The 12358-nt window shown below is 36.2% G+C and overlaps 1 protein-coding gene across 18 annotated transcripts in view; it reads right to left on the bottom strand.

Annotated features, from left to right (window-relative positions):
• Positions 1–1205: 1205 nt before the first annotated feature.
• The window catches only part of CUL1 (cullin 1), a 143693-nt gene continuing 132540 nt past the window's right edge, over positions 1206–12358 (bottom strand). For 17 of the 18 annotated variants that reach the window (XM_077148709.1, XM_077148734.1, XM_077148718.1 and 14 more), the window contains 7 exons: positions 11337–11413; positions 8436–8528; positions 4657–4704; positions 4494–4576; positions 3814–3919; positions 3083–3196; positions 1206–1809 (listed from right to left, as the gene is read on the bottom strand). In XM_077148709.1, the coding sequence (XP_077004824.1) occupies positions 1729–1809; positions 3083–3196; positions 3814–3919; positions 4494–4576; positions 4657–4704; positions 8436–8528; positions 11337–11413 (602 nt within the window). In that variant the 3' untranslated portion in view covers positions 1206–1728. Of the gene's footprint in view, positions 1810–3082; positions 3197–3813; positions 3920–4493; positions 4577–4656; positions 4705–8410; positions 10737–11336; positions 11414–12358 lie in introns of those variants that run through there. The other variant, XM_077148843.1, reaches the window with a different exon arrangement.

Below are 12358 nucleotides of genomic sequence, written 5' to 3'. Positions count from 1 at the left end.
ATTAGTTCATTGATTAGGGAGGGGGCTGCGTAATTCTATGTAAAGATTTCATGGGTGTAGCTATATATAATAGTAACTACAAAGTCAAATTGCATTTATAATATCAAAGTAATTTACAAGTATTTTGACCAAGGAGAGGAGTAAATTTCAGAATTGGGCAAACATAGTTTTATTAAACTGACATATTTATGTTGGTTATTTTAATGATGTAGTCACTAAACCTTGGGGCAAAACTTTTCATGGACACGGCATACCAGAGGATTTTCAGAGCAACTCCAGGACCTTCTGCCTTTAAGCAGCTACAGAAGACTTGTACTGGGGCAATTCTGTAAAAACTTCCTCATACTGACCCTCTTTCCATTTTTTAAATAAAATGGAGTTAATTTACCTATAAGGGATACTGGAGCCTAAATATATATGGTTCAGTGGAATTGATTTGTTTTGGCTTCCATTTGGAAGTTCCTGATCCTCTAATGTGGAATAGGAGGTACCAAATTTGATGTTGAATTAACTACCACATTTCCCCTATCCCTCAGTTCAAGCCAAATAAGTAGAGCCACCTCATGTGAACAGACGTCCCAGTAATGGGGCTAGGAGGGAAAGACTTGAGGACCAGGTGGTCACATTGCTTGTTTGCTGTTCTAATTTCCATAGTACCAAAGTACTTAACGAAGAGTATTCTTGATTCTGAAAGAAATAGATAACCAGCAAGATTTCATTAACATATTTGTCCTGGATGAGCTCAAGACACATGTTCTTTTAGTGTCTTCATGGTATTTCAGGCAGCATCCTTGTCCTAGAGGCAAATAAATCAACAGCAAGCTGTAAGATTAATTCTTAGGAAGGAAGAGTGTTATCCTCTGTGTATCCCTGAGAGCATACTTTTAAGGTCTGAGAAGAGGGTCCTGGGCAGCCTAAACCCCTGCTTACTAGTGACAAGTTACTTGTCCTCAATTCTTTCTCAGACTTCCCCATCTATAAAAACGAGCTACTACTTCCCCTATAGAGACAGGGTCAGTTCATTTATTCCTCATAAGTGTTAAAGAGAATCAATACTATTGTCATCGAATCTCTCATATGTTGCATTCGAGTCAGTAGAGGAAGAAAAGTCTTACAAGTAAGTCTGAATGTTAAGAAAGATAACATCGGGGCTTAAAAACCCAAAGAATGCAGCCTTTATAGACTACAGGAAGACACTGGGAATATAAATTTGCATAATCATATCTTTTATTTACATATAGAAATTAGTAAAACTTAAAACCAAATGCGACTTGTACAGAAATCCTTTAATTTTCTTTATTTCCACACATTAAAAAATGAAACACACTATACAAATGGTTTTCATAGCAGATTACACGTAGGTCCATTCAGATTTGCTCTCAAAGTGCTGCCAACATTCTAAGTGCTGCCTAAGACAGCAGCTGTTAATCGTGTAGCCAATGTATTGATTTAAATGCAGTAGCATGCAGCCCTCAGCATGGAAGGTTCAAATCCCCTCGGTTCTTAAATTAGGTTAAATGGCATTGGTGTCCATATTTACAGACTTGAAATGTATCAATCCTGAGCAGTTCCGATGTAAATCTGAGACTAGCTGATGGGAGTCTTGGTCTCAGTTTTAAAAAGGGAGGTCCAAATGGTAGCAGGCTGGCTGCTTTGAACTTGAGTTGATTTCATTCTTTCCATCATGAACTATTTGCCACGGGTCATAGTCAGACCCTTCTAGAAGGGTTAAGCCAAGTAACTGTATGTGTCCTTTTCACCATCGACTCGCTCCAGATATTCCTTCTCAATCAGAATGTCAATGCATTTCTGGGCATTATTTAAAAAAAGAAAAAGAAAGGAAAAGGAGAAGAAAAAAATTTATTACCAGAACAGAGATTACCAGGCTGAGACCACCCTCACCAATGGTTTTTTTTCCCTGCCCTTGAGCTATCAATGGGGAGCAAATTCATCCGTGTAGGTACATCTTGTTTAGTATGTTGTCTTACTTCCCAGGCCAAAACATTGAACAGAGCTCCTTCAGTTCCCTTTTCTTTAAAATGCCTTCTTTTCCAAACCTGCTCACTGTTCTGGGACTCCAAGGAGAAGACAGCTATTAGAAGGCATGGAAAGCAATCAGCGAGGGCTCTAAATAGGAGCAATTTTGATGTCTTCCCAGACATCCATGCGGACTGCGATTGTGAGTCATCTCTGCACCAACGCCGGGAAGCCTCCTCATCTACTCTAGGAACAGACTAGACACTTAAGAGTCCTCCTTTGTGTGGAAGTCTTGCTGCCTCTGGGACAGAACTCTCAGCCTTAGATCAGGGAAGGGGGGTGGGGGTGGGTGGGTGAGGTGGTCATGGAGAACTGCCCAAACTACGTTAACAAACTGGCACCTGTGTGCAATGTAATCCCAGGAGGTATTACTAGTGCCTGCTGTCTTGGGAGTCACCTGTGAATTGCCACCCATGCAGTTGTTCACTAACTGATATCTTACCCAGGTGGCTTCATAAAGGGAAAAACCCATTTAGTATTTTAAACAACTCCAAACTTGAAACAAGCCAAATATCAACCAACAGTAGAATAAGTGAATTGTATTATGTTCATATAATACCTATATGGCAATAACGAATCAACTACTGCTACACACTACAATGAGGATGAACCTCACAAATACAATGTTGAACAAAAGAAACCAGACACAGTAGAGAAAATACTGTCTAATTCATTTATATAAAGTTCAAAAGTAGGCAAAACTACTTTAAGGTATGAGACCACAAGATAGTGGTTATTCTATAGGGAATACAGGTATCGGCTGAGTTGAGGCAGAAGGGGGCTTGGGGGCTTCTGGGATGCTGGCAATGTATTCTTGAAGTGGATGAAATACATATATGATTATATATATAAATCATACAATTATGATTTCTGTACTTTATATACATTTAAACAAAAAGTTAAAAATTGCACCTATTTTATTTTGAAGAAATCTATCACAAATGAATAAAGTAAGTTTCCTTCTTCATGAAACTGCAAACAACATACCCCTTCGTTATGCCTTTTCTAAAACAAACTAAAAGCTACTGCTGTGTAATCCTCGTACCTTAATTACTGGAACCCGAGGTTTGAATCTTGAGGAGAGCTGAGTTAGCACTTCTCCAAGTAACTGCTGGTGTTTTAGAACCTTCCTCATTTTCATAATTCTCACAATAGCCGCCTATATAACCAAGTAAGGAAAAACAAATGTGTTTAACAGAGATCTAATAACTTATTATCTACAATAAGGGACAACCAGCAAAAAAGGCTGTCAAAATTTTATTTCCATGCATAGCATTACTATTTCATAAGAGGCAACAAAGATACTACAAGGTGAGAGAGGGGGCTGGGAGTCAATTCTATCTACCTAATGCTTCAACCATAATGTAACAAACATTAACACTGTTACTTTTGGTCATATAAGCAATTTTAATTATTTAACTCAACTATGAAGTCTTTTAAGAATGAAAAAAAAAAACTTCAAGGCCACAAAAGCTGCTCACATTCTTCCATTAAACAATTCTTTTTTTCTTACATACATTTTAACTTAAATTTCCTTTTCAACATTTAGAGGAAGAGAACTGCACAACTTTGTCTCACAATATAAAGGACTTCACTCCTTCAAACAACCAAGCTCTGAATCTATGGCTTTGTCACCTCTGTCCATCATGAGAACCATTTCACATTCTGGTATCACTCACTGGTAATATACCAGCTTTAAAAAGTCATCTTCTATGTGAAGGAATCAATTAATCAGCCAATCACCTATCTCTTTCTATCAATCATCTAAGCAGTCACCTGAATCAGTAGTTTGCGGTCTTCCTCAATATTTTTGTGTGTGGTTTCTTGTTCCTGTTTTTGTTCAGTTTTCATTGGCACATTGATATTAACCCTTAATTTCTTACTGTTAAAAAAATTGAAAACAATCACAATAAATTACTGCAGAAAAGACGCAACCAATCTTTATATTTTTCAACCTCTGCTTCCCTCAACAGAGGCTAGAGTTTGAAACACATCTTTCATCACTGTTGCACAGTTTATATCAACTATCTGTGAACATACCCTATAATGAAAGACCAGGTAAGTTTTAATATAGGATGACTTCCTACTAGCTGTTAATATTGACACCTGTTTTACTGACAGGAAATTCAGTTCCCTAATCTGCTCCCACAAATTTCATCAAAGTAAATAAAATCAAGACCCTCTGACCTACCCAAACTTTCCAGGAAAGCTACTTAAGGGGACTTATCTGCAAAGAAATCTATTGAAGAACTGCACCACCACCCCTCCCCGCCCTGCCCCCAAACTCAAAACCCAGTCCAGCAGAGTAACACCTAGAAGGCCATCACCGTGAAAGGCCCAAATCAAACTCCCATCATCGAGTCTCCCAGTTTCCCTCAATTTGCAGCTATACCAGTAAACATATTAAGGGTTAAAGATTACAGAAGAGGAACATCTATTTATTAGATTTTTCTTACTTTTTATAGCCAAGAAATAATTTTATTAAGGTATCTGGCTTCAATTCCACCTCATCAACATTTGCATTTTCATCTTCCAAGACCTATTAAAAAACAACCATTACTATTATAAATCTCAGGAGAATATTTTCTTCTAGCTTAACATAAAAAGCACAAAACATACCAGTAACTTTGACTTCAATAAAATCTGTAGGACTTGTGCCAAAATATCCTGCAATTAAAGAGAAAATGGTAAGTGAAAGGGGAAATGCACTTTTCTCTGCAGTAACAATCTCAGGCAACACCAGAGTCCACTTTTCTATAGGGAAGCAACGATCACCCACATAGAAGGAAAAACTGGTGTCTCTCAGAGGTTCCCTAAATCCCCCTGCACCCCGTTCTAAAAGGGAAAGCAACTCCTTTCTGGCCTTAATCACTCAATAATTTAAAAAAAAAAAAAAAAAAAAGATTCTGCTATATGAAAACCGAAATTGTGCACAACTGATTTCTCATATCTAAGGGAGTCTATTCACTTCTTAAATCTGATAGTTCATCTTGTACACTGATCACTGCAGAGGAAATATAATAAAGCTTTCTCATCACTATGTTCTTAAACAGAGATGGGGCCAATCTGCAAGAGACCTCTGTTCTCAACTTCACTTGTATGAACTCTCAGCACATCATGAAGTCTCTCTAAGCCTGTTTCCTTATCTGTAAAATGATGGGGGTAGTGATAGTCTCAGATCTCTAGCTTTACAGCTTTATGATTCCATGAAATCAAAGAGCACGACCACCTAAAGGGGACTTCTATAATCACCTGGGATTCCTAAATGTACTGAAAATGCTATCGTGGACACAAGGTCCTGTCCTCATCTTGACTGATACCCATTCTGGTCATAGAGGACTAAGTTAAAGTTGTAAAAGTAAAATGCCTCTGATCTAGTAATGCAACCAGAATTCCCAAATATGGAAGATCAGAAAACTGCCAGCTAAGTCCAGAGCAGTTTCATTTCATGAGCCAGTCTGAGCAATATCAGATACAGACAGGACACTGAGCAGGGCAAAGAGAGCAGCAGCATCCCCAGAAGGGATATTGCAATTCTCAAAAAGAATTAAGAGATTGGAGTAGAGCTGCTATTATAAAGCTAATCAAAGATTCAAAATGATGTAGCTGTCAGCTCTTTAAAGCAGTTACAACCAGTGTTTGTATCTGGGGGGCAATCTAAGCCTCCAAGGAAACATTAATCTCCTCATTCTGACATAAATAGGAATGTGAAAAGATTCCTATGTACAGAGAAGCAAACTAGTTTTGAAGATGCTTTTGGCACTATCCTAGGGAATGATTAAAAATGACTTTCCTAACTCATCCCAAGGCCAGTATTATTCTGATTAACAAAATCAGAAAAAGATATCACAAGAAAAGAACATTATAGACCAATTTTCCTTATGAATATAGATCCAAAAATTATCATCAAAATACTAGCTAACCAAATTCAGCAGCATATAAACAGGGTTGTACACCATGACCAAGTAGAATTTATCCCAGGAATGCAAGGCTGGTTTAACATGTGAAAATCAATCAATGTATTAAAAAAAATAACCACAATAATCTCAACAGATGCAGAAAAAGCATCTGATAAAATATAATACCCTTCCACTCAATATACTAGGAACTGTGGGAACTTTCTTAGTGATAAAGGAATTGTATAAAGAATCCATAGCTAATACCACACTTCATGGTAAAAGACTGAACATATTCACCCTAAGATCAGGAACAAGTAAAAAACATCCACTCAGCACTTCATTTAACAGTATATTGTATAATCATGATGATTAGAAAACAAAAATAAACAAAAGGTCCTGAGATTATAATGGAAGCAAAACCATCTGTATTTGCAGATGACAATGATTTTTTATATCAAAAACACTAAAGAATCCACAAAAAAACTATTTAAAGCTAACCAATGAGTTCAGCAAGGTTGCAACATACAAATTAATACTAATAAATCAGTTGTATTTCTATATAGTAGCAATGAACAATCTGAAAAGTAAATTAAGAAAACCACTCCATTTAGGATAACATCAAAAAAGAATAAAATACTTAGAAATAAATCTACCAGAGTGCAAGACTTGTATGGTGAAAACTACAGAATATATTGACATAAATTTAAGACCTAAATAAATACACAACCCATGTTGATTAACTGAAGGACTTCATATTGATAAGATGGCAAGATTCCAAATTGATCTACAGATTCAACGCAATCCCTATAAAAATCCCAACTGCCTTTTTTTTTCATAAAGGGATTAACTGATCCTCAAATTCATACAGAAATGCAAGGCACCCAAAATAGAGGGGGGGGAAATCCTGAAAAAAGAACAAAGTTGGAGGACTAATTACAAAGCTACAGGAATTAAGACGGGTGGGGGCGGGGAGTACTAGCATAATAGACATATAGATCAATGGACTAGAATCGAGAATCCAGAAATACATCCAATATCCATGGTCAACTGATTTTGGAGAAGGGTGTCAAGACCATTCAAAAGGGGAAAAAAAAAGTCTTTTCAGCAAATGGTGCTGCCATAACTAGAGAGCCATTTAGTTGGACCCCTACCTCACACCATACAAATGAACTGACTCAAAATAGACTGCCAACTTAGGTGTATGCGCTAAAACTAAAAAGAATTAGAAGGAAACATAAGGACTAGAATATTCATGAACTTGGATTAGGCAATGGAGCCTAAGATGTCATGACAACAAAACCACAAGCAACAGCAGCAAAAACAGATGAACTGGACTTCGTTATAATTAAAAACGTCTGTGCTTCAAAGGGCACAATCAAAAAATGAAATGACAACTCACTGGACTGGGAGAAAATCATTTGCGAACAACATATCTGATAAAGGTCTAGTCTCTACAATAAAGTATCTTTATAACCTAACAATAAAAAGACACATAAAACAATTTAAAATTGGACAAAGTATTTAAAAAGACATTTTTCCAAAGAAGTTACATGAATGGTCAATACACATAAAAAGACTCTACATTACTGATCATCAGAGAAACAGAAATCAAACCACAAATGAGATATCACTTCATACCCACTAGGATGGTTAGAATAAAAAATAAGTACTGATGAAGATGTAGAGAAACTGAAACCTTCATACATTGCAGGTGGGAATGTAAAATGGTGTAGCCACTGTAGAAAAACAGTTTGGTAGTTCCTCAAAAGGTTGAGCAAGTGGGCACAAACCAAATCTCCATTAACTGAATGGCTAAACAAAATGTGGTATATGCATAAATGGAATATTATTCAGCTATTACAATGGAAAATTATTCAAACAAAAAAGGATGAAGTCCTGATACATATATTACATGAATAAGCCTTGAAAACATTATGCTACATGAAAGAACCAGACTCAAAGACCAGATATTATACGATTCCATTTATAAAAAATTCTAGGATAGGCAATTTCAAAAAGATAGAAAGTAAATGAGTAGTTACTAAGGGCCGGGGGGAGGAGAAGGAGAGTGACTGATAACTGGTAGGGTTCCCCCCACCCAGGGACTGGAGATGTTCTGGATAATTGTACGCTTCAAAGTGATACAAATTATTTTATGTGAAGTCTGATGTTATGTGAATTATATCTCAAAAAAATATGAGTAACAGGAAAAATGTTAAAATTAAGTAAAGACTTAAGCTTAGGAAGGAAAACCTGCCCAGAAAAAGGATTAAGAAATGCTTGCATATGAGAAAAGCAATATGGCTTCTACTCAGTTAAAAAATTAAGCTTTCTGTAACATGTACTAAAATCCTGGAATAACAGCATAGTCATATCCACAAGGCAAATATCTATTTCAAATGTAATACACCATATCTTCTTCCCAACCATTCCAATATCCTTAAAAATAAGGGAAGTGCAACTGGATACAATAAAGAGATTGTAGAAAGATAAGAATACCATTTTAATTTGCGTGCTATCAGTCAACTGCTGTACTGTGTAGGCATCTTCTGTGTTGTACTGAAGTAAGATTGCCATCTGGAATGTAGATGCCTTTGAGGTAGGTTCCCCATATAAAAGAAAAGAAACATTTCAATGCCTGGGAAAAACTCCAAAAATATATAACATAAGTTTGAAGAATTTATTTATAAAAGGAATTCTTCAAACAAACAAAGCAGATCTACTTAGAAGGAATACGAAGTGTTGTATACAATGCCACTGAAAATGCAGTATTTTCTGGGAAAATGAGTATTCAATTCCCACTTTTTCAAGCATTAAAATGATTTTGAATTTTCTTCTAACACATATTTGTCTCTGTAAATATACAATATATATGCACCAACACACTTTTATATAGAAAAACATACATTCACACAGCTGGTATATATGGACGTGTTAAGTACCAGTGTTCATATTGGGGTTTTTTGCACAAAAAGGAAAATTCTCTTTTGGAACATTATTGATATAAAACAACATATATATTGACATAATGCACTTCCAAACTGCTTTCAGGTATGTTTCAATAAACTGTGCATAAGGTAGTATGTACTCATTCCTCATTTCTTTGAGTGGAAGCAGGGCATGAACTTCTGCTTCTGAAACTACAAGTAATGTACCATGAATATTGCTGCTTGCCTGGGCAAAATCTTGGTCAATGAAAAGAGAAATAAACAACAAGCTGCATGCCAATTTTAGTACATGGGAGAGACAACAGTGCTTCCGAAGTACTTAAAGCTGCTAATCAGAAAAACAATCCAGTGGGAGGAAGCAAGAGCAAGATTCTAATGCTTTGGGATAACACTATTGTCCTGCGTTGGTGATCAGGATGTCTATAAAAACAGAGGGAACTGTATCTAGCCTTTCTCAAGGCAGTGACAAAACCCAACAACTCCATCTCAAAGATGTTCTGCATCTTGATGGTGGTTACAACTTAAACTGTATACCAAAATGGATGTATTTTATTAGATATAAATTATTTCAATAAAGTTGATATCAAAGTTTTTAAAGAACAAAAGAAAAACACAGGGCAAAGCATACGTTTGTACCTGACATAGGAATATAATAGCATGAAAATAGCACACTCATGATTTTACACTGTACCTGTCTCAGCTACTGTAACATGGCATTCATTTGGTCAAAAAAAAAGGGCACTGAAGTTTTAGGTACTGTAGTATGAATGCACGGTTTCTATAGGTACTGTAGTATGAATGCATAGCTTCTTCCATGGATATTTAGGGACATATAAAACAAAATTCCAGTTAATACACACTGACATTAAGACCTCTGTACCTAGAGAGTGAGCTTATTAAGCATTTTAATTACTTTATAAGAGAACTATTGAAAGTTTAAATTAATGAGCAGCTCGAGTGTGCAGAGCCCAGTGTGAAGTTTCTTATCACCTGAAAAGTCTTAAAATTATTTTATAATCCCTGTAGGTTTCTTAGAAAACCTTCTTGTACATTAAAATAAAGCAGCTATTTGTGAAGCCCATCTGTACAAAAGCTGAAGTAGAAAGAACATAGTCTCTATGAAGAAAAAGACCTTAATTGAAATCTTGGTTCTGCCACATATAAGCTAGGATTCAGAAAGTCACTTGAATTAACTTGAGCCTCAGTTTCCTCATCTGTAAAATGGAAAATTACAAATTGAACACATGACTGTTGAAAGCACTGAGGGTTATAATTAATGTGAAACTGCTCTGTCAACAGAAAAGAACTATTATCTTAATTAAATACATCAAATGCCAGTTTTTTAAGCTACCATTCTGAACAGTTACTATGTGAAAGGCAGGAGCTGTGCCAAACTTTCTGAAGACATTATTTCATTTAATTTTCAAGCCACCTCCAAAATAAAAGCATTAACATCCCATTTTATGAAGGAGAAAACTGAGACTCAGAGTCATTAAGCAACTTGACCTTAGATGCTCAGTATGAAAGGGTAAAAATTCAGAACATCAGGCACTCAAAACCCATGCTGTTAACCTCTATACTATTTTACCAGAAGCTTAATTCTGGTTTCTATTACATGGGTCACCTCATCCTGTTTTCTATAAGTCTTATCATCATTTACACACACACAAAAACCAAAATAAACAACAACAACAACTGTAAATTAAAAAGGTGACCTTACCTGCAAGGTATATCTGTTTTTGAAGCAGTTAGTTACTAATTCTCCTTTAGACAGTTGATATAACCACGTCAATTTTCTGCCACTGTGACGGCTAGCATAAAATGCTGTAAATCGCTGATAACTACGTTCCAACTATATAAACAGAGAGCACTATATAGAATCTGTCTCTTACCATATTCGAAGTCAGCATTTCTAAATAAAATACTGTCCCAAGTTTCCAGTACAAAATGTCAGTGGCTCACATGAAAGTAAAATACAAATAGTGGACATTTCATATTATATGACTCTCTTATAAAGCTAAAATGATTTTAGTTTAAGCACTGGGAGGGTATAATCAATAAAGATTTCTATTTGCAGACAAGTAGATATCATCAGGATGTTCGTAACATCAGTAATTAGGCTCTACTTTATGAGAATAAATAAACTTGCTTTGTTAAATTGAACAGAAACATCTTTTTTTCTTTTTTTAACATGGGCAGGCACCAGAATCAAACCCAGGTCTCTGGTATGGCAGGTGAGAATTCTGCCACTGAGCCACCGTTGCAGAGCCCAGACATCCTTTTCTTTAGGGAGAAATCAAAGCTCCCTTCCACATAATCCTGCCAGGAACATTTGCTGACCACATAAAGCAGGAAGGCATTCTGCAGATATGCATTCATATTAATGGTGAAAGCTACCCCTTTTCAACCTCTAGTGAGCACCTAAGTGAACAGAACACAAACCCCTCCTTACCTCTGATGGCAAGGCAAATGTACAAGATTGCTGAAAAGGCCATGATCCGGAACTCAGAACTTGAATACTGAAATCCACTGGGGGGCAGGGGTGGTGGCACAGGGCAGGGAGGGGGTGAAAATTAGAAAATACATTTAATTCATTTTATAAACTGAAAAATGCTATTACCTCAGATAAATGTGGTTTCTTTTTTTGCATGGGGAAATCAAACCCAGGTCTCTGGCATGGCAGGCGAGAACTCTGCTTGCTGAGCCACCATGGCCCGCCCGTGGTTTATTTTTTATTAAAAGAAAATACACTAAATGAAAAATCCTGAATTTTATTGATATGAAGTTAAGAACTGAATATTCTTCATTCTAATCCATTTTTATCCCAATGGAAGTTAGTAAAAGATGGAAGAGCCAGAAAGCCTTTACTCCAGACTGAGGTTTCATTTCACCTCAAACTCAGAATTCTGTTATATATCCATTTCGTTCCATTCACTTTAGTTTTCTGCTGCAAATAGCGCAATCCATTTAAGCTATTACCTGTTCACTAGGCATAAGATTATAGCCCAGAGTCAAGAAAATTCAATACCCACATGTAAATAACTGACTTTATTATATAACCAGTTTTGTGTGATTGTAAGTTTTTGATCTATAAATTATAATAATAATTTCATCAAAGCAGAAGGCAACAAGTCTACTGGCAAAACTGCCAAGTTTGACAATCAAGCAGCACATTCAATTTGGGAAAAACAAAAGACAAAAAAGACATCTTATAATGGAGTAAGCAATAACTCTGTCATCTCAAGACTACAGGAAGACAGTACGATGTGAACCAGGCTGACTCTTGGGGAAATACATTCTTTGCCTGTGCTAATTCATAATTCAAATCTAAAGCCACAATGCCTTTAGTTTGACTCTGTTGTCTATATAGATCAGGCAAATTTCTATTAATTAAAAAACACCCTGCTAGAATAGATTCACAGTAAAACAACAAACCAACAGCCCCTAGCCTGTGTGTGGAGCACCCGCACCTGG

The sequence above is a fragment of the Tamandua tetradactyla genome, chromosome 1 (genome assembly GCF_023851605.1).
Source record: "Tamandua tetradactyla isolate mTamTet1 chromosome 1, mTamTet1.pri, whole genome shotgun sequence".
NCBI lineage: Eukaryota > Metazoa > Chordata > Mammalia > Pilosa > Myrmecophagidae > Tamandua > Tamandua tetradactyla.
Note: the sequence above shows the minus strand (reverse complement) of the source record. Positions and strands in the feature narration are given on the sequence as shown.